This window comes from Takifugu rubripes, chromosome 10 (assembly GCF_901000725.2).
Source record: "Takifugu rubripes chromosome 10, fTakRub1.2, whole genome shotgun sequence".
Taxonomy (NCBI): domain Eukaryota; kingdom Metazoa; phylum Chordata; class Actinopteri; order Tetraodontiformes; family Tetraodontidae; genus Takifugu; species Takifugu rubripes.
Genome location: NC_042294.1, coordinates 115,289 through 142,961, shown reverse-complemented (window position 1 = coordinate 142,961; position 27,673 = coordinate 115,289). Strand labels below are relative to the sequence as shown.

The window sequence follows — 27,673 nt, the reverse complement described above, 5'->3', positions numbered from 1 at the left end:
CTTATCTCTCTCTCTCGCGCTCGCATCGGGGCCATGTCGAGCCGAGTCGCCCCGCCGAGTGGCGGTGGTGACGAGGCAGCGGCGGTGGCGGCCGATGCAGGAGGAGGTCCTAGTGGACAGGTAGAGGAGCAAGGAGGAGGTGAATGTTTAGCTGCAGTTAGGGCAGGAATCGAAGGAGCAACAGAGGAGATGCAGACAGGGATGAGTGTTGTGACGGGAGCAGTAGAGGAGGTGCAGATGGGAGTGAATGTGCAGGCAGGAGCAGTAGATGAGGTGCAGATGGGAGTGAATGTGCAGGCAGGAACAGTAGAGGAGGTGCAGATGGGAGTGAATGTGCAGGCAGGAGCAGTAGAGGAGGTTCAGACAGGAGTAACAGAGGAGGTGCAGATGGGAGTGAATGTACAGGCAGGAGCAGTGGAGGAGGAGGAGGAGCAGACAGGAGCTGAGGGGGTCAGTGGTGACCAAGGTCAGGCTGCTGGTGTGCAGCTTACTGATCAGCCAGTAGAGATGCTGCTTGTTGATGAGGGAGGGGAGGAGGTGATGGAGTCTGACTCTGACTCCGACTGTGGGTCTGTCACGGACTTCCAGTCCCTTAGTGGGGACCTGTACACCCTGGAAGACGTCACCAGCTTCCTGGATGAAACCTTCGGCGAGTCTGTGAAGGTGGCTGATTTTTTCCCAGACCCAGAAAAGTTTTTGAAGAGTGTACTGATGTTACAGAAGGCTGTGGGAGTCGACCTCCTCGACGAAAGGAAACGGTACCGGCTAAAGAAACACATGACGGTGACGAGAAAGATACTAAGTCAGAAAAGAAGAAAAAAGGCTCAAACATGCTAAGAGCTCCCAAATAGCTGACCAGAGTGTGATGAGGAGGCACGCTGTGGACTTCTACAGCGCCCTCTACAGGGCGGAGGACTGCACCAGGGAGGACGAGCTACTGCAGGGACTTCCTCAGCTGAGCCAGAGGGACCGGCCTACCCTGGACGCTAACGTCTCCTTGGACCGATGGCTTCTGGTCCACCTCCAGGACTGGATGGATTGTTCACAGACTTTTATAAACATTTCTACAGAGCCACAGAGGTGGTTTCTGGGGTCGGGGGAGGGTTTTTCTTTCAGGCTGTCACATCGGGGACGGCTAAGCTATCCCTATGGAAGACCGTGGGATCTTTACTTAGTTTCTATGAACTGACAGGACAAATTAGTCCATTTGAAGACATCTGGGGAGTGAGAGACGTCCTGTGTTTAGTGAGGAAAATTGTTTTGATTTTGAATTGTTGAAGATCTCCAATGTCTCTCTCTGAAATGTGTAAATGTAATTGTGAAAAATACATGTAAATAAAGGTGTTGTTAAATCTCTCTCTGTCTCTCTCGGATAGTGTGTTGAAATTGTATTAAAGCTAAACTTTGGTACTTCACAGAATGACCCCCACAGATCAGAGAAAGACCTGAAACTACAATATTATGAAAACATGATGATAACATGGGTCTTGTATTCAGTTAGTGGCTGGCCCCTTGAGGTTCACAGACAGGCAGACAGGATAAGTACATGTGTGTTGAAATGTGACGCTGAGCAGGGTCCAGCTGATGTTTCCTCCCCGCTGTGTTGTAGTGGAGAGGGGCTGTTCTCTCGCAGAGCTCAGCTCAGTCCGTCACAGCAGCGGTGGGGATGAGGCTGCGGACTCCGCGTCGACGCAGCGACGGATTTTCTCAGGTAAGAGCGGCTCCAGGTCGGTCCACACACCAACTGCGTGTCGCCCCCTCCCCACTCCCACCCCTATCCGTCCGTACGTCTGTCAGCCGAGTTTCCGACTGTTCTGACATTCGACTGTCGCAGGCTGTGAGCGGTTGCTGTGAGGAGCACACCGCGGCGGGGAGAGGCGTCTTACCCGCTTTCAACGTTTCCAGCTCAGCTAAACTTAACCAGCGAACCAGATCAGAAGTCTTCCTTCTTCCACCATCTCCTCCGTGCAAGCTTTCGGACGGTCACACTGGCTCTCCGAGGACGCGACATTAGAAGGTGAAGCTACGGGAGAACGCTGCCTGTATTTGATCCCTTAAGTTGACGCGTGTGCGATGCGCGTCGTGTTTGCGGACGCGCTCCAACCAGCTGAAGGTTAAAGATTGCTGATGGAGCTAGCCGGGGCTAGCTCTAGCCCTCAGAGGCCAAACTCCAAATTACGCAGTTTAATATGCCAGAGATCATGAGGGAGGAGCTGCACCCTGATTATACGCAGCACGGGTTCACTTTGAAGTTACCTTCAGCTTTCATCTTCCTCTCTGCGAAGAGCTGCAGTTACAGATTGGAGTTATAAAACAATACATCATCATCCTCAGTCCTCCTCTGTCTGTCGAACCGTTCAGCGGACACATGTTGAACGGGGCCAGTTGGGACCTGATGCGTGGGTGGCTGTAGGTTTGTGTACTTTACCAAGGACCCAGCAGGGGAAACGGATCGGTTCAACGTGACGCATCTGTCAGTCGTTTCACACGGGCCCGCTGTTGGTCCGTTCCAGTTCGTGTAGGAAAGAATGGATCAGAACTCCAATGCACCTTTTGATGTTTGCATGCTGTAACTTTTTTTTTTTTTTTTGCATGATAATCATCATCGGGATAATTGGTAATGAACGGTGGTGTTTGGTCCCGCACACGCACTCCTCCTTCTCCCATCGTGCATTCTCCTGCACGTGCTGCTTCATTACCTGACACGATGAAGATTAGGATGCGTCTTGGTGCATCTGTCTGCCGAGATCTACGTTTTAACACGGAAATAGTTCTTACACTGGAGTAATATTTAATAAGTGAAACAAATATTTAACAGGATGTATGTATTGTGCTGCCACACATTTAGCCATCGAATGGGATGAATTTTAGATGATATAAATTGTTTCAGTCATTACCTCTATGGCAATATTAAGCCAGCTTCACCTGCTGAGTTCAGGTTCCACATTGTACTGTTTGGTTTTTTTTTTTTTTTTTTTTTTTTTTTTTAGGCAGTTAACAGCTGGAAAGAGTATAAATATGGCTCTTCTACAAACATTTCACTCAAATTAAAGTTTGACCAAAAACTTTTTGGACTAAAACCTTACACAGATACATAAAGAGCATTTGTTTACAAAATTGGTACAGTGTTGAAGGTTTTGCACCAAGACTTTCCACAATCCCACAGCTTCACCTTTCAGCATTTAACATCATCACTTGTCAATTGTGTTACATCAGGTAACATAACTCTTACTGAGCTTGCACATTCAGTCAGATTCTGAGGTTTGATTTGAGCAGGTAGTCAAGACACAGAAACTTTAATCGTTGTTTAGCCATGACGATAAGTCTTGTTTTGTTCAGTGGAAACCAGTGTAAAAAGACAAAACAGAACAGCAGCTAGAGGTGGAGAGCTTGCTTGCACATGTGCTGGCATATGATCACCAGACTCTGCTGGATGCCCTAAGGAGGGGGTGGGGTGGGTGTTCAAAAGGAAGCGGCCCATTAATTCCTGCAAGCAGTGGAGGAAAGGGCTGGTCAGAGAGAACTGGAGTGAAGTGAGTCACACCATTTCAACTTTCTGGAGAGCTTCACAGCGATAAGAGTGCCTGGGAGGGATTCCTGGCGGGCAGAACACTGGTTAACCAGAGGCTACACTTTCCCTTTCCAGTAATCATGTTTTGTGTGTCTGTGTGTGTGTGCTCATATGCCTGTGTTGATTTCCTCCAGGCCACATGCATAGAGCAGATCAGTTGTACTGAAGCCTTAGAAGGACTTGCCATTTTTGCCCAGCTACAGGGATCCCCCTCGGATCTCCTATGACGTCACAGGTGAAGCAGGTGGGAGGAGGGAACAGCCAGAAACGTATGAAAGCTACTGACGTCAGTTGCTAGTGTGTCAGAAAGGGAGAATCTGCCTCATGTTTCATTTCTTCATCTGGATGCAGCTGCCATTAGCATCCTTCCTTGAGATCTCTGACACCTTTGTGCTCTGATCTCAGACAACCTTGATTATTCTTGGCTTTACTCTGCACTTTTCTATCCCCTTTGTGTGAGAAACCCATTTCATCTTAATCAGCAGCATCTGCTAACATAAATGTGATGTTGTCACTGATGGTTTTTATCTCATTTATTAATAAATTATAAAGATAAAAGCCTTCTCCATGAAGTGTTGTGCTTGAGGGGTTTGTATTTTTATGTAAGCTTGTGCCAAATTCCATGTGATTAGCATTTAACTAGAGTGTTCTAGGACTTTGATCAGCGTGTTTCTGGCTGATAAACCATGCCACTGTCATCTCTGGTGAAGCTTGGGCCTTGACAAACACTAATTAACACACTTTGGTTGTCGTCAGAACCAGCGTGACTCAAAAATAACTGCATGCAGGTGATGCCTACTGTATTTCAGCTCAGTGATGGTTTTTTGGTGAGGGTGCTGGCAAAGGCATGTTCGATCTGCCTACCCTTTTCATTTTCAACTCATGATGGCAAATTGCTACATTTCAGCAAATTAAGCCAGTGCCACAATAGATACTCTGATTTGTGCCAGGTGGATGTTTAGAAAAAAATACATGATTGTCCATTTATCCTCTCTGCCCTACTTGATAGATAGTGAATGTTCTGAGGGCAGATAAAATGCATCCTCTTTATGTGGCTGAGTTATAATCTACCTACACTGTACTTTTTGGGGTCAGCGTGGGCTCAAATGTGACTGCAGGCTGTTTAGTTGTTTATTATTCTAAAAACAGGCCTGCTGATGACAAACAGGAGCCCACAGAGTGCCTGATTGGAAACAGTTGCGACACTGTCAGCTCTTGTCTGTCTCCTGCGGCGACGCACTTCCTCAGGAAGAGAGACGGCCCCTCTGCTGGATGCAATGATGTCAGATAGATAAACAGTGTCGACTGCTGCTGTTTGCTGAATGTGATGGGCTGTCATCCTTGAAAAATTCCTGCGCGTGCGGTATTAGCAGATGCAGGCCAGAGACCAGCCAAGTGCACTCCCACTCCAGTCAGTTGTTATAGATCTGACGAGACTGGGAACAATGTGCTGGCGAGATGCGGCTCTTGTGGAATATTTTAGGAAGCAGGGTAATCGCCATCTTGGTTCAGGGCTTCGCAGCTTGACATTCTTTTGTTCTGCTGGAGATTCATCATTTCATGTGTCATCTCAACACATGTTAAATCCTTCTGAAAAATTCAATTTCATTGCCATTAATGCTATTGCATTAATTGTTGTTGTTCGAGATCAGATTTTTGCTTTGCAATTTGGATTTTTGCTAAAAATTAATAACATTGATGTCTGATTTCCAAGATGCAAACAGTATTGCACTATCCTTTATAATTGTTGTTAGCCTAGTGTGACGGGTGCAGTTTGGACCCAAATGCAGCACTCTGGAAAGCTGGACCGTAGTAATGACTTTTATTAACACACGGGCAAACAGGAACTCAGGCAGACAAGGAAACACAAGAAATAGTCCGTTTTTCAGGCTCTGGGCCCACACAAAGTCTATGGGTTGCAGGCTCGGGGAGTGGGACGTGCAGCAGCGAAGTCGGGGCCGGGCGGAGAAGTCTAAACCAGGTGAGCAGACAGGAACCACAGACGCTGAGGCAGAAGTCGTAGTCAGAGGCAGAAAGCAGGTAGGTTGTCCGGGGAACAGGCAAGGCAGGCAGGGTCGGTAACGGGTAATCCGGCAGGGAAACAACGCTGGAAAGTCTCGCATGAAAGCAGAAGAACAATCTGGCACTGAGTGAATGTGAGGCTGGAGAATATACTGTATACACTGGTAGGTGAGCTGATTGATGAGTGAGGGCAGGTGTGTGATCAGTGACTGAGAGCAGGTGTGTGATCAGTGACTGAAAGCAGGTGTGGTGATCAGTGACTGAGAGCAGGTGTGGTGATCAGAGGGTGTGGTGTGAGCAGGGCAGTGGAAAAGTACTGGGACAGGAGGGAACTGGGAAAAAGGGGCTGTGACACCTAGAGCTTTGAGCTTTGTAGCTGTACATTACCAAAAAAAAGCCTTTCATGTTTTGGGATGATACAAGGATGGGTAATTATCAGCAACAGTTTGACGCAATTGAGTTTCTATTGCCTGGTTTTTGTATGGAGAATAGAAATGTGTTTCCCAGGTTGCTGGGACAAAGCTAATTAATAAAGGACAAGGAAAAGGTGGGATGGTGTTGCAGAGCCGGATAGGCCAATTCTTCCGTATTTTTGATCAAATACTATAATAACCAGTGTGTGACAAGATGCCTTCACGTGTATGCAAGTATGAGAGGTAGAAGGTTGCAGAGACAAAGCTAATTAATAAAGGACATGGTAAAGGTGGGATGGTGTCGCAGAGCTGGATAGGCTAGACAATTCTTCCGTATTTTGATCAAATACTATAATAACTTGTGTGTGACAAGATGCCTTCACATGTATGCAAGTATGAGAGGTAGAAGCTATACAGAATATTTCAGAGACCTTAACACTTTTGTGTAGACTTCAACTCATTGATGTGATCATAATGTAGATCTGGAGGCTGTCATGGTCGAGCAGCCTGGCATAGGGTTAAGCGGCAGTGCGAGACCTGTTTCACACAGCTAAAATAAAGCTGTTTTTAATAAACAAGGCGTGGTTGTATCAAGCTGCAGTCTGACATATTTCACTGAGCAGTTAATGAGAATGATGTTTATAAAGAATGTGGAGGCTTCTGAGAGGGTTTGTCTGTATGGAAATGCCACCTCTCTGGTGTTTCTCTTTATTTTTAGCTTACTTTGCAGCATATGTTATTCACACACTGTATCATTAATTTTCGTGCCTGCATGAACAATGTCATTAAAATGAAGTATAATGTGTCTGCCCTTTTTTCTAGTTGTCAGATCCAAGGGCCTATAACAACAACCCTTCTTTTTTCCACACAGGAAAGCATTGTAGCGAAACACAATGTAGTTGTGTTTTGGGGGATGAAAGCCAGCCATTGTTGTCTACCGGGGCACGAATCCAAGTTTTTATTTGATATAAATGGGTAATTCTGTTGCATAAGAGCATTAGCAGTAAACTGAGCTTGTCATGGGAAGGAATGGGCGGGGAGGGGTACCGTATGAGAGAAGGTGACTTTACATAAGGAAATCCTCCCTTTTTTTCAGAGATGAGGTAGATAATCCTCATTTATGATAACACTGAGGGCAAGTGCCTCAGATTAAAGGTGTAGCTGGATTAGACAGCATATGGCACTAAAGAAGGTTAAATGCTCACAAAAAAACTATCCTGATAGTACACATGGATTTTTGGCCATATGATACCTTTTACATAAGGTGACAACATTGGGGCTGAAGATTTTTCAAGGCTCAGATGGGATTAGAATTAATTCCCTGCTATATCATTTCCTGACGAAAAGAAAATCCTGATGAATACTTTTATCACTTAAAATTACATTTGAAGATTCAGTCAATGGTTGAGTTCTACTGAAGCTTCATTTACCCCCAGCTGCTTTTATCTGGAGCAAGATGTCTGGTGTCAATCCTTAAATTACAGCGCAAAGAGAAGTTTGATCAAATAATCTGTCCTGATAAACAGTCACTTGGATTCCATTTTGCTGGCATTAATTCAGGGATGCATTGAACATTCCTGCCCTGTTGCCCAGCACAGGTTGAAATGTAGTTAATGAAAAAAGAGTGTCTGAATGCTGCCTTGTTCCCAAAGCAAACATAAATGAAGCAAGGTTATTTGCGTTGAGATTCCATGATGAGATGTGAGCTTTTCTCCGTTAGATTGTGCCAAATGAAAAGGGAATGAAGTAGTCAACTAAACTGGGTGAGTGCCAAGAGGCAATCCTCCACAACTAACAGGTTTAAGGTTTTAAATGAAAAAGATAATCGCATTAGAGTGCCAGACATACAGAGAGAGTGGTATTTCATGCTCTTGGATCCTGTTAATCACCTAGTCAGCTGTCCCAGTGTTCAGGTAAAAGGAAGCAAGAAGAAGTGGAGCAGGGAAAAGACTCGTCCCACTGACTCATGATCCCTTTTTCATTTCTGGGGTTAGAGATCAGAGCTAAACAAATGCTAAGACTCAAAACAAATGCTAATCATCTGAATACATTGTGTTGGAGCTGCTTATGCTGCTTTGTTGTTTAGAAGGAAAAAAAATGCTTCCGTCTTTTTACAATTTTGCAGTGATTGACTTTTGAAGTGGCTGACCCACGTTTGTGTTGGCAGATTTCTTATTAAGGTCCACTAGGTTGTTGGGAATTTGCTTCAGTGAGCAGTGTTGAATGTGTGGGCTGCAGCAGCATCTGTCCTTTTGACAAGGCAGCAAGCATGACTTCATCAAGGGCATCAGACTAAGATGCACCCGGAGAATTTCTCAGTCCTTCAGACTGTTACAGATTTGCATTGTCCTTTGCCTTCTTTTAAACATACATTTGGATGTCCATACTTCTGCTCAGAATACATCTTACACATGTTTTTGTAGTGTGAACCATAAAGGGAGAAATGGTTTGACAAATGGTCAGAAAGGTGCAAATTTTGTAAAATATATGAAATACTTATTCACCAACTTCTACAGATTGAACACAATGAATTACTGGTGGCATTACTTCTTGATCAGGTTTCACAGTTATACAGTTTATACAGTAAATCAGCAAATAAATGTGCCTCACTGATATTAGGGCCTCTCGTCATATCAGTTCCTGTGCTGATCTTTGGTGCTGGTTCCTGTGATCGTTGTCAGGGTTCAATGGGGAAAATGCTTCACGCTGCATGTCAATCAATCAAGCAATCAGTCAGTCAGTCAATCAATTTTTATTTATATAGTGTCTTTTACAATCAAAATTGTTTCTAGGCACTTTACAGAATCCCAGAGCCTAAACCCAAACAAGCAACAGTGGCAAGGAAAAACTCCCTTTAACAGGAAGAAACCTTGAGCAGGACCAGGCTCATGTAGGGGACCCTCCTGCTGATGGCCGGCTGGGTGGAGAGAGAGAAGGGGGAGGACAGGTAGAGGATAGAATAGGTAGGAGAGGAGAGGAGAGGAGAGGTGAGGTGAGGTGAGGTAAGGTAAGGTAGAGAAGAGAATAGACGTATCTTATAGAGAATACATCCAGAAATACATTATATTAAGTAAATTGTGCTGCTGGTGGAGTCAAGTTGAGCGGGTCAGCGGGGTCGGAGGTCAGTATGCAGCTCTGAAGGCGGCGATACCTGTAGATGAATACAGAGGAAGGGGGGGGAGCAGAAAAAACTACACAAGAAATAGCATCACTAGTCTACTTAATGAGAAGGAGAGGAGAGGAGAGGAGAGGAGAGGAGAGGAGAGCATTTCCCAGTGGGGTGACAGAGGCCTGTCAGGTGATCATGTTTCTGGACCCCGGCAGCCTTGGCCTATAGCAGCATAACTAAGATGTTAACCTAATGATTAGACGACCCCCTAAATATGATAATTTGTCCGTCTAGGATAGTAACTGGGACTACAAAATTAATGACAATAAGCTTTTTCAAAGAGGAAAGTTTTAAGCCTAATTTTAAAAGTAGAGATGGAGTCAACCTCCCGTACCTGGACAGGGAGCTGGTTCCACAGCAGGGGGGCCTGGTAGCTAAATGCTCGGCCCCCCATTCTACCTCTAGAGACTCTGGGGACCACAAGTAGACCAGCATTCTGAGAGCGGAGCGGTCTATTGGGCTGGCAAGGTTTCACTAACTCCTCCAGGTAGGATGGAGCTAGGCCTCTGAGGACCTTGTAGGTCAAAAGAAGGGTTTTAAAAATTATTCTAATGAAGACACGCCAGTACAGGAGTTATGTGATCTCTTTTGTCAATACCTGTCAGAACTCTAGTTGCAGCATTCTGGATCAGCTGGAGGCTTCTTAAAGAGTTGTTTGGACACCCTGATAATAAAGAATTACAATAGTCCAGCCTGGAAGTAACAAATGCGTGGACTAACTTTTCAGCGTCTTGCCGTGTCAGTGGTTTCCTTATCCTTGTGTTGTTCCTCAGGTGAAAAAAAGGCACTTCTAGAGACTGTTTTAATGTGTGAGTTGAAGGAGAGATTTTGATCAAAAGTTACTCCAAGATTCCTCACAGAGAGACTAGATGTTAATGAGATACCGTCTAGACTGATCATGTGATCTAATCTATCGATGAGAGGTTCAGGACCAAACACCATGACCTCAGTTTTTCCTGAGTTAAGGAGGAGGAAATTTGAAGACATCCAAGACTTTATGTCTTTAAGACAAGTCTGAAGCTTCACTAACTTCTCTGTCTCCTCTGGTTTCATGGATAAATATAGCTGAGTGTCATCGGCATAACAATGAAAATTTATCCCATGCTGCCAAATAATGTTTCCTAAGGGAAGCATGTACAGGGTGAAAAGGATTGGTCCAAGAACAGAACCTTGTGGATCTCCATGGCTAACCCTACTGTATGAAGAGGGAACGCCATGGACATGAGCAAACTGGTATCTATCTGATGAATCTATCTGATGAATCTAAACCAGTCTAGTGCGGTCCCTTTAATCCCAATCATATGTTCCAGTCTATGTAACAGGATGCTGTGATCAACTGTATCAAAAGCAGCATTGAGGTCCAGCAGAACCAGCATAGAAACCAGTCCATGATTTGAAGCTATAAAAAGATCATTAGTAACTTTAATAAGTGCTGTTTCTGTGCTGTGATGAGCTCTAAAGCCTGACTGAAACATCTCAAACAGGCTGTTTCTCTGAAGGTGCTCCAGTAACTGAATCACCACCACCTTCTCAAGAATTTTAGATATAAAAGGAAGGTTGGATATCAGCCTATAATTTCCTAGTACGTCCGGATCCAGTGATGGCTTTTTTAAGCAACGGCTTAATCACTGCCACCTTGTAGGACCGGGGTGCATAACCTGTCACTGAAGAACAATTGATCTGGTCTAGGATATATCTGCCTATCGTTGGTAAAACATCCTTCAACAGGTGTGTTGGGATGGGATCTAAAAGACATGTGGTGGTCTTGGATTTATAAATTAGCAATGACGCCTTAGAAAAATATATAGGAGTGAAGGGGTTTAAGGGATCGTTGGAGACCCTGTATGTTCCCACAGTCAGCACATCTGGTGAACCAAACCCGTTCGTATCCATCCATGGCTTCTTCAGTTTGGCCCCTATTTTTATCCACCTCTGAAGATCTTGGTCAAGGGCCACTTCTACAACTACCATTTGTCTCAGACCAAACCTTCTCCTCCAGATTATTTGGGAAAAAAATCCCTGGCCATTATTATCGAGTCTCTGGAACACACTTGTTTAAAATGTTTTAGTACTTTGTTATGCCGTCATCTTGCTACAGATGTGGTGAGAAAATAACCTGACAAATGACCCCTTCTCCACAGTTTGGATTTTCTTAGCATGTCCATATGGTGTTTTTGTGAACTGCACACTATGACCCTTCCTACTACTCAATGAGTTTTTTTTGAGTGTGTGCCTAGGCAGGGCCCTTAGAACATGCAGTAAAATCATGTAAAATATATTCAATTCACAAAAAATAGATTTTATTTAACATGCTATAGATAAGCAAATCTGTTCTCTTCCTGTCACCAGAAAATACTGAAGTTGAAAAAAAAAAAGGATCTGGAGGTGAGAGGAAAGGAATCCAATACCCAAGTTGTCACAATGGCACACACAAGTGGGGATAGCTTCCGGCGGAACTGTGTTGAGGTCCATAGGGAGAATATTGTGAACAATATTTTTCTGCAGCAGCAGCAGCAGTAATCAACAATGATCTGCTTACCTCCTCCCTTCTGCCAGGGACGGGTTTAGGGTTAGAGATTTATTGCAAGGACTGACTACTGACAAGTCGATCGGAGTTCGGTTTTGTGGTGATGGCTCAGAAATTATGTTCTTTTTTTTTCTTCTTTTATTCCATCCTATAAAATGGCTGTAGAGGTTAAGACCCATGAGAGAAAGTGGACGTGGATACCATGGATGATACTTTTGCGGTCACCTTTTTCACTTCATTATATACTGCGCTCTCTGTTTTCTTTTCCAGTGATGGCCTCAGTTGTGCTGCTGTGCCAGTGATCCTGCCGCTGCATGTAGAGGAGAAGAGAGGCCTTGACAACTGACCTACCTTCCTCTCCTGAAAACATCAGCCAGCGGAGACAGACAAAAGTAAAACACCAGCATAAACAAATGCAACCATGTACAGTGTGGAGGACCTCCTCATCTCTCATGGATACAAAGTGCCCAAGCACACCACCTCCTCCACCACCTCTACCCCTGCCCCCACATCCTTGTCCCACCAGGCTCCCTCATCATCTCAGCCATCCTATAACAAACACCATGAAATCTTGGAAATTGTGCCCAGCTCCAGGACAGTGAATGGCTATGAACAAGGTCCCTATGGAAACAGTGGTGGAACCAAGCAGCCACATGTGTACCACTGTCCTAATAACAACAATAATGTACCCAGGGACAGGAGTCAGTTCAGACAAGAGGGCGGGAGCCGGACCGACACCCACTCACTGACCTCAGACAGCGGGTAAGACATAAATCCAAATCCGCTCCTCCATCATTGCAAGGGTGCTGTGTTGATGAGGATTAATGAAATTAATTTTCAGGCGAATTAGCTTTGCCCTTATGTATAACTTCATTTTTCATCTCTCTTTTCATCCACAATCTTTTCAGTCAAAGTTAGATGCTTCATACATTCCTGTGTGGGTTTTCCCTTGGTGCTCCCATTTTACGACATGTCTACAGTCCAGAAACATGGAGAGGAAGAATGCTCTTTAATACGTTTTGTCATTTTGAGGACATGCAAACATTTGAAATTAATTATTGGGGCCGTATATTAAACAGCTTTTTCATAAATAGGTGATATGGTCTGAGCTCTTGCTGATGTAATATGTGGGTTTTTTTTTTAGTTGTAGCCACTGGGGCATGCACAGACTTATGCTTTTAACTGCCCCTACAGTATAATATGTGGTGCATCAATAAAACAGGGCTCATGTAGGGATTATTAAAATATGTATATGGAGAAAGGCTATATTTAGCTCTGTCTGGAATTATGCAACCGATCCCCTGATGATTTAAGGTGGGTTGTAACATATGATACTATCAGAAATATAGTCAGGCTGTAGTCATTGTGTTGTGTCCTGAAAATAGAATTATTTATTCTCCCTGTTTGCAGCAGTTCAGAGGGTTAGTGTGCTGTCACTGAGACAAAGTCAATACAGCTGTTCTTATGTCCACACAATTAGGTGGCCTTTTTCCTTTTATTTTGTTTTGCTGACTTTCTTTTTTCTTTACACTAATCCTGTTTGCCAGAAGTCAGTGACAGAGCGTCTGAAAATAATCAGATGACCTTGAATAATGTCAGTGATTTCAAGCGTGTTTTTTATTTCATTTTTCTCCAGTAATCCTCATTTTAATGTCACAGCTCTGCCAGTAGTATCAGGGCATTCTGTTGGGAATGAGGGGTTTTGCTGAGACATATGTTCTGCAATTTTAGTCGGTTGTTTGTTCATCCCTCGTTTTTCCCTCATCCAAATCCATTTTGTCTGGCAGCTTTAGTTTAAATAATGAACGAGCCTATCACAGTTCTCCCATTAGGCACTGCTTCTAAAATCCAATTAGACTAATGATGGCAACTCATCTTACATGAGATGTCCTCAAATTTAGCACAATGACAAGGCTAGCCTCCTTCCTCTTCTGTAGCTAGTGATGCTCATGGATTGAAATGTCAAGGACACTCAGTGGCCTTGGCCTCGGGGGTGTACACATGTGCTTGCGTCTTGTTTGCGTTGTCACTCACTCAGTCACTCCACAAATAGAATAAAATGATCAGGGAGCATGCAGAAACCCATTTTTTGTCTTTCACTGCATGTGATTGGTTAAAAACAACAACCAAACAAACAACAAAGCACATTTTCATACAGATACAAAGACTGGATTTGTAGAACTATATAATGATGGATTTGTGCTAATGACGTATTGTTGATCTCTCCTGAAGGACAAACACTCACAATGTCATTGTGTAACGTGTTCACGTTCCATTGAAGAGGAGATCCTACGCGTTCTTGTCATTTTCATGATCGTCTGTCGCCATCTAGTGATGCATCACTCACACATGTTTTTTAATATGTACACACCGAATATTCATTCACATCGTTTGATTGTAATGTGTTTAAACAATTTTACAGTGTCACCTATGTTGCTCGTACATTTTCTAAAAGCATGTATGAATGTAAAGAAGTTAAGATTTTTCTATAGTCACTGTGTTGTGTAAACTATTGAATATATTCATATATTCCTAATTCTAGGTATAGTTTTGTATTGTAAACTAAAGAGGGTCGGGATCTTGGCTTCATCATCCCACCAATTTTAATTGAATTAAATTTCATTAAAATTTCATTTAATTGCAAATGAGCAAATAAATTTGTTCATTTACTCATATATTGTGTGAAATTGAAATGCAGGGACATTTCATCAAGAGAATTTCTTCTGACCTTTTAAAAAAGCTTTCATTATTTTCTTTGTTCTCATGATTGTTTGACTGTATATTATACTGTATAATATGGGCTCTTATTGGCTCTCATTTGTGTGGCCTGTTCTCTACAGAATTATATAGATCTTCCTTATCAGGTGTCACCATGCATTGACTAACAATTAGCATTACCGGTAATGTGTCGCTAACAACAATGAGGAAACACTCTCTAATGGTGACAATATATTTCTGTATTTTCACAGGGTCTGCGATGGCACCAAAGGTCTGCAGTCACAGGCAAAGGATGTCTCTTACTGGAGAAGGAAAGGTCAGGACTTCACAGTGCTACTGGACTACACTGATTTTAGAGAGTCCCATTGTGGAAGGCAGGGGGATTACTGTAGGCCAAATGGGTCTCAACAAGCTAGAGGCCAAGAGATGTCTGAAATTGAACATCAAAGGGGAGCTCATGAGAGGAGGCACTGGACAGCCCAAATCCAAGGTCAAGCCCCCTCCAAAAAAGAGCTACACTCTGGAGAAAGGGAAGCTGCTCTTCAGCAGTGGAGAATGGTGACCGAGAGGAAATGCCAGAGTCTAGGGAATGACAACTGGCGACCCGCTGTTAACTTTGGTCGTCAGCTGTCACAAAGTGAGGGAGAGCGATGGACACAGGAGAAACAGCGACTCCATGTCAGAACACCAGAGGGCGTTATCATTCACCCCAGGACCAAAGTTAAATCCCAATCTTTGCCCAGGATGCTGCAACCCGAGAGCCTGCATTATGTGGACATAGCCTCACCTGGTCAAGGTTTGTACAGGCGGATTAATGGCCACCCACTGACACACCATGATTTTTATAGGGCACCACATTGGCCAGAGAATGGGAGGCCAGCTAGTGCCACTCAGCTCTCAGTAACACCAAAGCCCCGCTTCACTCGACCCCCCAGACCTCCATCTTATGAGATGCACCAGCAGATTAGGGGAAGCTGTGAAGTGTTGTCTGGGAGAGACTCAGTTATTCCCCAGGCCAGGGAAAGAACACCAATACCAATATCGAGGACATGTGAAGCACAATTGGACTATTTTGCACAGGACTCTGGACCTCCTGGATACATCCCTCCACCATCCTATAAAAGAGCACCTGTTATGGGAGGTGGACACCGGGGTTTTGGTGAAATTCCTGTTGATTATAGGTACGTTTTTCTTTTTGCATTACTTAAACTCCAAAACTGAAAGCAATTTATTGTCTATTTTTTATTTCAAAGTGGAGGTCATAAGTTTTTCATAATGAAATTATTTGTAAGTTATTTATGGATGAAACGTATATCTCTGTTGTTTTTTATGCTTTCTCACTCTTTTTGACCTTGTTGATTTCACTTGCATTGAATGTAATATTAATCCTTCAGGTATAAAGGGGGTGTATACCAGCAAATCCACATGGCTCCAGATGGTTCCCACTGGATCACGAGGCATCCAGTTGGCTTCTGGCCAGATTTGCAAAGAGAAAGAAACATGTCTGGCCAGAAGCAACTTTACCCGGTATATACATCCCAGGAGCACCATGGTGGGGGAATCCAGTATATTCCCTTTGATGACCCACGCATTCGTCATATTTCATCAGCCCTCGGTGGCAACTCTTTGACGGATGCTGACAAGATCCGCCATATTTGCAATGAGCTTCCCAGTGTCACTGTGTCAGAACCGTCAACCATCAACAGTGCCTTTTTGCCCCCACCATTGGCGCCTTCCATCACTGCCAAACTGGCTGCTGATGCTAATCAGACTTGTTCTACCAACTTAGACAATGACAGTAACAGGTGGCACAGTGATTTGCACAATGAGACTGTTGATAATTTCCAAGCAATTGACCAAAACTGCAACAACAGATATCCCAAAAAATGCCGTCCTCCTTCATCTCCCTCATCTGCCTTCCAGGTACCACTCACAAGGATTTGTTCCCAACAGGGAACTAGCTTAGATCATGTCTTTGCAGAAACCATCACCCAAGTGAAGAAAATTGTCCCAGATTCAGGGACAGAGAACAACAGCAACACCAAGAGAAGAGTTAGTGAGACCATCTTCTGCCTTGTGTCTGTACCTGTTCACACCTCTACTAACGTCAACAAAGACCTAGCAGCAGATCAGAATAACAATGAGACTATACAAGGCCTGACTGTCACCACGGACACATTTGCTGTGGGCCTCAAAGAGAGCCTTAATATAAGGAGTAAATCTGTGAATGAGATGCCCATGAAATCTCACTACGCTCGCTTTCACACCAGCAGCACATCATCACTGAAGAACTACAAGAGGGCTCCTTTAAGAAAGGAGATAATAGATGCTTGGATACTTCAAGCCAATGACGAAAAAGAAATCTGCTATACTGCGTCCTGGCCTGGAAACCAGTATCGTAACCAGGAAACCCAGACGGGTTCACCTTTAACAGTTCTGAAAAGCCCTGAATCCCAAAGTCCACCTCCACACGGACAAGAACCTGTTCAGTCTGTATCGGGCAAAACCACAGAGAGTGACCTGAGTACAGAATATTGCCATTCTTATGGTTATCCTATGGCGGGACAGAAAAACCTCCAGCTTTCTAGTAATAGCGCCTTTTCTCGTCTTAGTCTCAGCCCAACACAACTGTCATTAACCCAATTCCCATCATCCCCTTCTAAGACCCAAACTCAAGAGAGTGTAGAGCAAGTGGCCTTTGGTCAATTTCTTTTGAAGCCTGTTAACCGACGGCCCTTTGATGCCATTGGTGAACTAGAGAGTATTAACAAAGAAATGGAAGACACAATCAGTAAGAGACCCAATGTTGCTAAACACCATGATGGATTAAATGGGCTGAATGATAGATTTCAACAGTTTAAATTAGCTAATTTCACTGTTGGTCTAGATTTGGACAGGGAAGCAATTAGCCTTCCTCCAATGCACACAGACAAATCCAGTGAAGAAAAAGTCAGATCAAAGTCATTTGCTTCTACTACTGATCTGGCTTTTATGGACAGGGAGATTGTTTTCTCAAAGATACAAACTACCAGCCTCCCACCAGCAAATGAACTGTCCCTGCCCACAAACCAATGTGTCAGTGATAGCTGCCTCTTGCCTTTGCATTCTCCTCAAAATGGGTCCAATCAGCTCTATAGACAGGACATCCCAGTCCTTCAAGAGTCTTTGCTTAGGGATGTAGGGTTAACAGTCTACACAGAAACTCCTGGTGGCCCGGGAGAACCTATTAAGCGCTCACTTTCAGTTCCATCTCCGCTAGATTTGAACAAGCTTAGTGAGTCTGTACAGGAGCTATGGGAGAACAGAACAGCACAAGTCCAAAGTAGTGGTGGCCTCAAAGACAATTCCGATAAAGATCTTCCAGATAGGCTACAGACTAAAAGAAATGCTAAGTCAGACAGTGATGTCCCATCCAGTGGTCATGTGAATTTAAGGATTTGTCGAAGTGACAGTGACAACACATGTAAAAAACATATTTCTTCAATTATCACACAAAGAAGAAGAGAAGTCTCGTTTGTTTTTAAGACAAATGATAATGATGTGAGATCCACCATTTCTGAGCCTCCAATATATAAGATTGAGTCAACCATAGCAGATAAGCACCTGCAGAACCTACTGATTTTGGAGAAAGCAAATTCTTTATCTGCCCAGGACCTCAGCAATCTGTATGAAGTCAAGTGTGCAAAGGGTATTCCTGAAAATGAATCTATTGAGCAAAGGGCTGCCAGAATCCTGGGTATATCTGTCCCAGTAGAAGCCTTGGGTGTGGGAGGGAAGCAGTCAGAGAGAAAGCATGATGACGATGAAGAAGATGCCACTGTAAGTGACAAACTCAGAAATCCACCTGAGGAGACAGAGAAGCTGATAGAAGAGGGTAAAAAAGTAAAAGAAGATGTTCTTAATGTGGAAGCAACAATCAAAGAGGTAAATGGGACTGAGGGGAACTGTGAAGAAGTCATACAAAAGCACAGTGATGATAATGAAGGCAAAAAGAACCTAGATATTGAGTTTCAGTCCATGCTGGTACTGGACCTGCCTGAGTTTCCACCCAGCAAGCTTCCCCTTTCCCTACCTGTCACCCCTAATGAAAAGCAAGTGCTTGGCATGTGCACGGGTGAGAAGAGGGGCCAAAATGGAGCCTGTAAGGCCACCAAATCACTACAATATAAGATAAACTGCTTGGCTGCATCTCTAGGCAGGTCAGCTACAGACAGAACAGCCCGTCTGAAAGAGTTGGGCTCAGTGTCCAGAATAAGACAGCTCAGCCTCAAAGGTTCCCAATCTGAGAAAAAGGAGAGTGAGAAAAACCCAAGTGACATACCAAAACAGAAATTAGAGGCTGCAGATGATGGAAAGGCTGAACTGGAGAGAGAAAAGAAGGGGGAGATGAATGAAAAAGAGCGTCCTGTGGGATACCCTGATGTCGCCTGCACATCAAAAGAAACAACTAAAGAGACTGATGGGAAATGGCAAAGAAAAGAAGAGAAGACCAACGAGATTAAAGACATGATGGCAATAAAATCAGAAAATGAAAGTGCAAAAGGAGATGTCAACTTTAAGTCAAAAGGAGCAGTCTTAGAGCTCAGTCTGGCGGAAGATGACAAAGTAAAGCCTTTGAAGAAGGAGGAAAAGAAAACATCAAAGGTCCATGGAGTTAAGGGTGTTGATAGAGAAATAACGCCCAAACCAAGGCAACGTACCAAACTCCAAAAGCCTCCACTGCTTCCAAAACCTCTCAGTGTTCCAAAGAGAGAAATAACACTGCCTCTCCGTACCAGCATGTCCACCTGCAGCCCCTCCAGTATGGACGATGAGGAAGTGCACTCTGTCTCAGGTGGGTGTACAGTCCAAATATGCAAATCTAGGGAACATGTTATGTGAGATTTGATGTGTTTAAATAGGACTTTGTTAAAATCATGGAAATAATGCTTCTTTCTTTAAGAGAATAGTTTTTTTATTGGCTCTTGCAATACAAAATGTATTGCGACACAAAATGTTTTTGTGTTATGACACACTGAGCAGAAGGCTCTGCAGACATGATCATGGTTCCATCTCTGAGTAATACCTACAGTTTTCACCTTATGGGGGCAAATAAACAAAATAAACCTGTTTTTATTCTTTTTCCTTTCACTCCCTTCTCATTAGACTCCTACGACCCCACGCGAGTGGAGCAAGTGTGACCTCCGACACAGCCTAAATCACCATGCAAACCCCATTTTTCTGACTCTAATATCTTTTCCAACAACAAAAGGCTTTGATCTCACTTCACAGCTGTGTCTGCAGTGACCCCACTATCGTGATTCCACTTCCAACTGACTGTGCCAGTGCTGCAAGGGCATTTTGCAGTCAGATAATGGTGCTGCCAGTGCCAATACTCCAGGCTTCCTTGGAATTGTCTTTTCATTTTTCTCACCTCTCAGTTCATTTCTCTATTATTGCTTTAGGTTTAAAAATCTTGCATGTCATTATGCTTGTCTGCTCTCAGGCTCCTTCTGGAACTTGAGTGTTGATACATGAATGTAAGTTTTGATCAACAAAAGAATTGTAAAAGAAAAAGTCAACAGTATTGCATAACAATCAGTATTAATCTACACCAAATGTACATAGGATTTTATTAAGAACACAAAAAAAAATCATTTAAAACATTTAAGTACTGGAAAGTACTGTATATTTTCTTACATATTATAGAAAATGCTAGATTTTTGGAAGTTTAGTGTATGGGTGTATGACTAATAATAATTGTCTTTATTCTTATACTGGTTTAAAAGAGAATGTATTCAGAGAGACTGGATTGCAATGACAAACACTGTGGTCCTTGAATTGTTTATCTCAAGAGCAATATAGCTATTATAATATATACTAAGATAAGATATTTGTGATATGATTCCAGCAGTTTGTCTCACTTTGAGGAGCTGACTGTGGTTATACATCATGATTCAAAGCTCCATTCGTTGGTACTTGTTTGCTTTGCACTTCTGAGATTATAGGCTTTGTGCTACCTGATAATCTCTTCAAACTATCTCTTCGACTACAGTTGGAATGATTCATGTTCTCCTGTCCCCATGGTTCTCCTGCACCATCAATCCCATCATCAGCGATCAACCCGAGTCTGAATGTCTGAGTGATGTTTTCCTCACTATCATACTGTAGAAAATTTGTTTTCTGCCATTAACAGAAGTACATATCTGCTGTTTTACTGTGTTCACATATGTTTATGTGTGATTGTGGATAAGACAGATATAGCTACAGTAAACTGAATGCAGTGTGCCTCCTTCACACTGGTTTTGTACGGGATTTTGTTTGTGCGTAATACATCACATATTGTTCTGGAAAATTAATTTTAAATTTTGTGAAAAGAGTTATTGTGGCAATAATAATGATAACAATAAAGTATTAGCTGACAATGCTTAATGTTGTTCAGAACTTTGCTCTTAGGATAGTAATTGCAATATCTAAATGTGTTCAATAGTTTAATATTGACACTAGGTTGTGGGAATTGGTTTACACTTGCGTCATTTATGAGAAAGCAATATGGCAAGTAAAAAAAACTATACCAAACTAAACTTTATGCTATGCATTGGACCTCTACATTTCCTAGGTTGAGTACATTTAAAGCTAAACCTTGCAGGTGGCTGTCAGTTGTTGATCCATCTCTATTTGCGTTTTTTTGGTTGGATCTGGTGGTAGATTGAAGTGACTGGAGTTCATTACACCAGTTTTCATTTCTGTCCTGTTACAAGCTCAGTAATTGTACAGTACCTCCATGTTCCAGGAAAATTTTTATCTGGTTGTTCTTGTAGATTTTTTTTGTACTTCAAGTTATTTGTAACATGATATAGACTCTTGCACATGTTGCTTTGATATTTTCTATTTTCATACTGACTTTATGTACAGCTTTTTATGGCAGCACTGTTTCTTCACTTTTGTGTGCATGAAATGTGTAAATCACAGAGCATAGGTGTATTTGCATATAGTTGCATTTGGTACAAAATAGTCTATCCAATAACAATGTTATTTTTCATATAATGTATATTTTATTTTCAAAATATAAGCAACATATTTAAAAACAGAATTATTGTGAAAAGGGAACAGTTGGTGAAGGAACAATGTTTGTCTGCAGAATATTACTAATGATCGTCGACATGGTCAGAAACAGACAAGTGTCTGCTCCTGTACAGTATTACAGACTATTCATAAATAAAAGTCTTTGCATGAAATGTGTTTGTTACTTCATATTCAAGAATAATATTATTTTTAAAATAAGGCTGAACAGTCGTGCAATGCAGTGTTTAATAATATACAACAAAGAAGCTCCAATTCACAGGAAGCAGGAATGCATCTACTACTCCATATATGATTCTCCATTAGCAACATAAGTATATTCTTAAAATTGAAAAGGTTGTGTTAAAATTTTGATTATTGCTGAAATTGATTGATTGGTTAATTTGGTAATATTTTTTTTACTTTATTTATTTTCAAATTTTGTAGAGAGACAATGTCACTGGTCTATTGCAGCATATGATCAACTTGCATCATGGCGCACAATAACCAAGTAGCATCTCCACTCTTTCTGTATCAGTGGAAGACACGACTGTTTACCTCCACCTCTTTGAATACCTTGGTAACGGACTTCAGCATACATTATAAGCTGTATCTATTCTCTTTTACTTGTTGGGTGTGTGATGGCTTTTTAGTTGTGAAATGCCCTCCACTAAACTATTGAATACAGTAAAAGTCTACTGGAATGTCCTATGTAAAGGTGTACAAGGCTGGAGATTGCAGGATGCATATATGTACCATCTTTATTTGTCTCTCTTTTTTGGCTATGATGACATGTATATGTTAGTACGTGATTAAAAAAAAAAGGTACATTCAGTGTAAAGTACAAATGTATTAATTCTGTATCTGAGTATAAAAGTGAGCCACAAGCAGCACTGCTGTCCTTAAGTCACTATAACTCAAACAGTATGTGTGATTAATCCAATGGGTCAGTTGACTTCCTCATACAAGGAAGGAAGATCCTTGAAAGAGAAATGGCGGTTTAAGAAAATTCAAGTGGACTTCATTTCGTTTTTCAAAGACAGTTTACCGCTTATGCAAAAGGCTTTTGTTCTAAATGAACTAATGCCAGAGTTATACGTACTGGCTTTGTTTACAGAGTGCCCTCCGTTAGTGGTCATTGGTGGGAATTTGCAAGAGTTGTGGGTCATCCCAGTCATGGTGTGATGATGAGTCTGAACGACTGTGAAACTTTCTGGGGAGGGTTAGCAGGACAGCATTGTAGGTGGCTGGCAACTGCTTCTCCTCTTTTGAGTAGATGTGGGTCCACGTGTTCACTCTGGTTAGTCTCACCAATTTACAGATGTATACATTTGTGACTGTGCTGGACAGCATATATCATGTGACTCTGTTGGTGCCTGGGTATTTTGTCCTTCCTGTTGACCAGTGTGTGCTAGTGTGGTGCCATGTTTCAAAGTGACCACTTTGATTTCTTCACCTATAATAATTAGGTATTGCAGCTGCAGTTCACTTTTGCTCTCATCTAGTTTGTCAGACACAATGTAGCTGGTGTCTTACATCATGTAAGTGTAATTGTGTACACTCATGTGTACATGTAGTAGGTGCACAATCCACCAAAATCCAATTGTTTTATTGTATTTTCATTGTACATTCCGTTTTGAATGGCTTCTTATATTTGTAGGGGAGGTTATATTGTTAGTTGTCTTTTATTTTGACGCTAGTTTTCAGCAGCGTTACTTCCTTTGTATTCGCGCCACTCTTCTCAATCCGAAGGAGGTGTTGCTGAGGTGAGGTAAAATGTTGTTGTTACTCCTGTCATTGTGTAAAATACAGAAAAACGCAATACAGGGACTTATATATCACTTTGCATATGGTCCTGATGCAATCACTTCTGTTTTGGTAATAAAGTGCATCCATGCCCAAACTGACGTTTTCGACGAGCAAACATCAAAAAAGTCAAAATGAGAGTGCAACATTAGTTTTCAGATCATCATGATGCATTCACTTCTGTTTTGAAAAAAAGTGCATTCATCCTCGAACTGATGTTTTCTCAACGAGCAAACGTCAAAAGAGTCAAAATGTGATTGTGTGGCAGACACATAGGGGTGTATCTCACACCCAGGTGATGCATGGGGTGATGGGCGTGGTTAGCCCTTGATTTGATGCACTGTTCGACGCGCCATTTAGTATTGTCTGGTGGATGCAGAATAAAGGACATCCACTCACAAACTCACGTTTCCTCAATGAGCAAACATCAATGAAGTCAAAATGTGAATTCAATATTAGTTTTCATATGATCCTGATGCGGTCACTTCTATTTTGGAAAGAAAGTGCAAAGGGGGAGACCTCAATATCGTGCTCCAAATACTGAGGTTGCTCCACACGGCCAATTCCCAATGGGAAACTGGCCCTACAATGAGTTGCATTGACATTCTTTCTGGCTGATTCAGGAGCCCACTTTTCCACTATCTCATGGAATTTATCACCAGAGCTGATCTCATCTGACACCGTCGAGCTCGTGGGGTTCTCAGGGAGACCAGAGAGACTGCCGTTTTCTGTGCCATTAGTGACTCGTTTTGCCAGACAGACTGTGATTTCACCACATTGCCCTATCAACCTGTTGGGGCGAGATCTCCTTTTGCCAGACAGACTGTGATTTCACCACATTGCCCTATCAACCTGTTGGGGCGAGATCTCCTTGTGAGGACAGGAACAGCTATTCTGTGCGGACACAAAGGTCTTGTGGTGCAATTTCCTAATGGAATGAAACTGAACTGCTCTATTCTACAACGAGGTGTGAAAGGACAAATGCTGATGAGTGCAACATCCTCTCCAGAACAGGGGGTGTGGTCAGACATTTATTGGGGAGAACTTGAGCCTGAGACCTTACCTGGTGTCAGTGTTGTGGCATTGTTTCAGAGCTGGGGGCCCTGGTTGTCAAAGTCCTTGCCCTGCCAGTTGAGCCCTATCATGTCACCCTATCAGATGAAAACTTGTGCTGCAATCACACAGTGAATGCAACATGATCATATGAAAAATAATGCTGCAATCACATTTTGACCCTTCTGACGTTTGCTCGTGGAAAAAGTGTCAGTTTGACTCTAGAAACACTTTTTTCTCAAAACAAAAGTTAATGCAACATGATCATATGAAAACTTGTGCTGCAATCACCTTTTGACTTTATTGATGTTTGCTCGTGGAGATAACGTCACTTTGGGTCAGGAAACACTTTTTTCTCAAAACAAAGGTAAATGTAACATGATCATATTAAAACATATGCTGCAATCACATTTTGACTTTATTGACGTTTGCTCGTGGTGAAAACATCACTTTGGGTCAGGAAACACTTTTTTTTCAAAACCAAGGTAAATGCAACATGATCATATGAAAACTTACGCTGCAATCACATTTTGACTCTTCTGACGTTTGCTCGTGGAGAAAACATCACTTTAGGTCAGGAAACAGTTTTTTCTCAAAACCAAGGTAAATGCAACATGATCATATGAAAACTTACGCTGCAATCACATTTTGACTTTAGTGACGTTTGCTCGTGGAGAAAACATCACTTTGGGTCAGGAAACACTTTTTTTCTCAAACAAAGGTAAATGTAACATGATCATATGAAAACTTGTGCTGCGCTCACATTTTGAGTTTATTGACGTTTGCTCGTGGAAAAAGTGTCACTTTGGGTCAGGAAACACTTTTTTCTCAAAACAAAGGTAAATGTAGCATGATCATATGAAAACTTGTGCTGCGATCACATTTTGAGTTTATTGACGTTTGCTCGTGGAGATAACGTTACTTTGGGTCAGGAAACACTTTTTTCTCAAAACAAAGGTAAATGCAATATCATCATATGAAAACATATGCCGCAATCACATTTTGACTTTAGTGATGTTTGCTCGTGGAGAAAACATCACTTTGGCTCAGGAAACACTTTTTTCTCAAAACAAAGGTAAATTTAACATGATCATATGAAAACATATGCTGCAATCACATTTTGACTTTATTGACGTTTGCTCGTGGAGATAACGTCACTTTGGTTCACGAAACACTTTTTTCTCAAAAAAAAAAGGTTAATGCAATATTATCATATGAAAACATATGCTGCAATCACATTTTGACTTTATTGACGTTTGCTCGTGGAGATAACGTCACTTTGGGTCAGGATACAATTTTTTCTCAAAACAAAGGTAAATGTAACATGATCATATTAAAACTTGTGCTGCCATCACATTTTGACCCATCTGAGGTTTGCTCGTTGAAAAGTGTCAGTTGGGCTCAGGAAACACTTTTTTCTCAAAACAAAGGGAAATGCAATATTATCATATGAAAACATATGCTGCAATCACATTTTGACTTTATTGACGTTTGCTCGTGGAGATAACGTTACTTTGGGTCAGGAAACACTTTTTTCTCAAAACAAAGGTAAATGCAACATGATCATATGAAAACTTACGCTGCAATCACATTTTGAGTTTATTGACGTTTGCTCGTGGAGATAACGTTACTTTGGGTCAGGAAACACTTTTTTCTCAAAACAAAGGTAAATGCAATATCATCATATGAAAACATATGCCGCAATCACATTTTGACTTTAGTGATGTTTGCTCGTGGAGAAAACATCACTTTGGCTCAGGAAACACTTTTTTCTCAAAACAAAGGTAAATTTAACATGATCATATGAAAACTTGTGCTGCGATCACATTTTGAGTTTATTGACGTTTGCTCGTGGAGATAACGTTACTTTGGGTCAGGAAACACTTTTTTCTCAAAACAAAGGTAAATGCAATATCATCATATGAAAACATATGCCGCAATCACATTTTGATTTTAGTGATGTTTGCTCGTGGAGAAAACATCACCTTGGGTCAGAAAACACTTTTTTCTCAAAACAAAGGTAAATGTAACATGATCATATAAAAAAATGTGCTGCAATCACATTTTGACCCTTCAGACGTTTGCTCGTGGAAAAAGTGTCAGTTTGGCTCAGGAAACACTTTTTTCTCAAAACAAAGGTAAATGCAACATGATCATATGAAAACATATGCCGCAATCACATTTTGACTTTAGTGATGTTTGCTCGTGGAGAAAACATCACTTTGGGTCAGAAAACACTGTTTTCTCAAAACTAAGGTAAATGTAGCATGATTATATGAAAACTTGTGCTGTGATCACATTTTGAGTTTATTGATGTTTGCTTGTGGAGAAAACATCACTTTGGGTCAGGATACACATTTTTCTCAAAACAAAGGTAAATGCAGCATGATCATATGAAAACTTACACTGCAATCACATTTTGACTCTTCTGACGTTTGCTCGTGGAGAAAGCGTCACTTTAGGTCAGGAAACACTTTTTTCTCAAAACACAGGTAAATGCAACATGACCATGTGAAGACTTTTGCTGCAATCACCTTTTGACTTAATTGACGTTTGCTCGTTGAAAAAGTGTCAGTTGGGCTCAGGAAACACTTTTTTCTCAAAACCAAGGTAAATGCAACATGATCATATGAAAACTTACGCTGCAATCACATTTTGACTTTAGTGACGTTTGCTCGTGGAGAAAACATCACTTTGGGTCAGGAAACACTTTTTTTCTCAAAACAAAGGTAAATGTAACATGATCATATGAAAACTTACACTGCGATCACATTTTGAGTTTATTGACGTTTGCTCGTGGAGAAAGTATCATTTTGGGTCACGAAACACTTTTTTCTCAAAACAAAGGTAAATGCAACATGATCATGTGAAGACTTTTGCTGCAATCACCTTTTGACTTAATTGACGTTTACTCGTGGAGATAACGTTACTTTGGGTCAGGAAACACTTTTTTCTCAAAACAAAGGTAAATGCAATATCATCATATGAAAACATATGCCGCAATCACATTTTGACTTTAGTGATGTTTGCTCGTGGAGAAAACATCACTTTGGCTCAGGAAACACTTTTTTCTCAAAACAAAGGTAAATTTAACATGATCATATGAAAACTTGTGCTGCGATCACATTTTGAGTTTATTGACGTTTGCTCGTGGAGATAATGTTACTTTGGGTCAGGAAACACTTTTTTCTCAAAACAAAGGTAAATGTAACATGATCATATAAAAAAATGTGCTGCAATCACATTTTGCCCCTTCAGACGTTTGCTCGTGGAAAAAGTGTCAGTTTGGCTCAGGAAACACTTTTTTCTCAAAACAAAGGTAAATGCAACATGATCATATGAAAACTTGTGCT

General features: G+C 41.9%; 1 protein-coding gene across 2 annotated transcripts; it reads left to right on the top strand.

The window, feature by feature from the left end:
• The first annotated feature begins 1,579 nt into the window (after nt 1-1,579).
• On the top strand, nt 1,580-21,637 carry jcad (junctional cadherin 5 associated). 2 transcript variants are annotated; one of them, XM_011618170.2, is made up of 6 exons: nt 1,612-1,711; nt 1,835-2,017; nt 11,973-12,464; nt 14,672-15,601; nt 15,815-19,254; nt 19,566-21,637. In XM_011618170.2, the coding sequence occupies exons 3-6, from the start codon at nt 12,124-12,126 to the stop codon at nt 19,598-19,600; spliced, it is 4,746 nt and encodes a 1,581-aa protein (XP_011616472.1). In that variant the 5' UTR covers nt 1,612-1,711; nt 1,835-2,017; nt 11,973-12,123; the 3' UTR covers nt 19,601-21,637. The 2 variants fall into 2 exon arrangements, with proteins under 2 accessions (XP_011616473.1, XP_011616472.1); XM_011618171.2 differs by lacking the exon at nt 1,835-2,017 and having other exon boundaries at nt 1,580-1,711.
• The last annotated feature ends 6,036 nt before the right edge of the window (nt 21,638-27,673 follow it).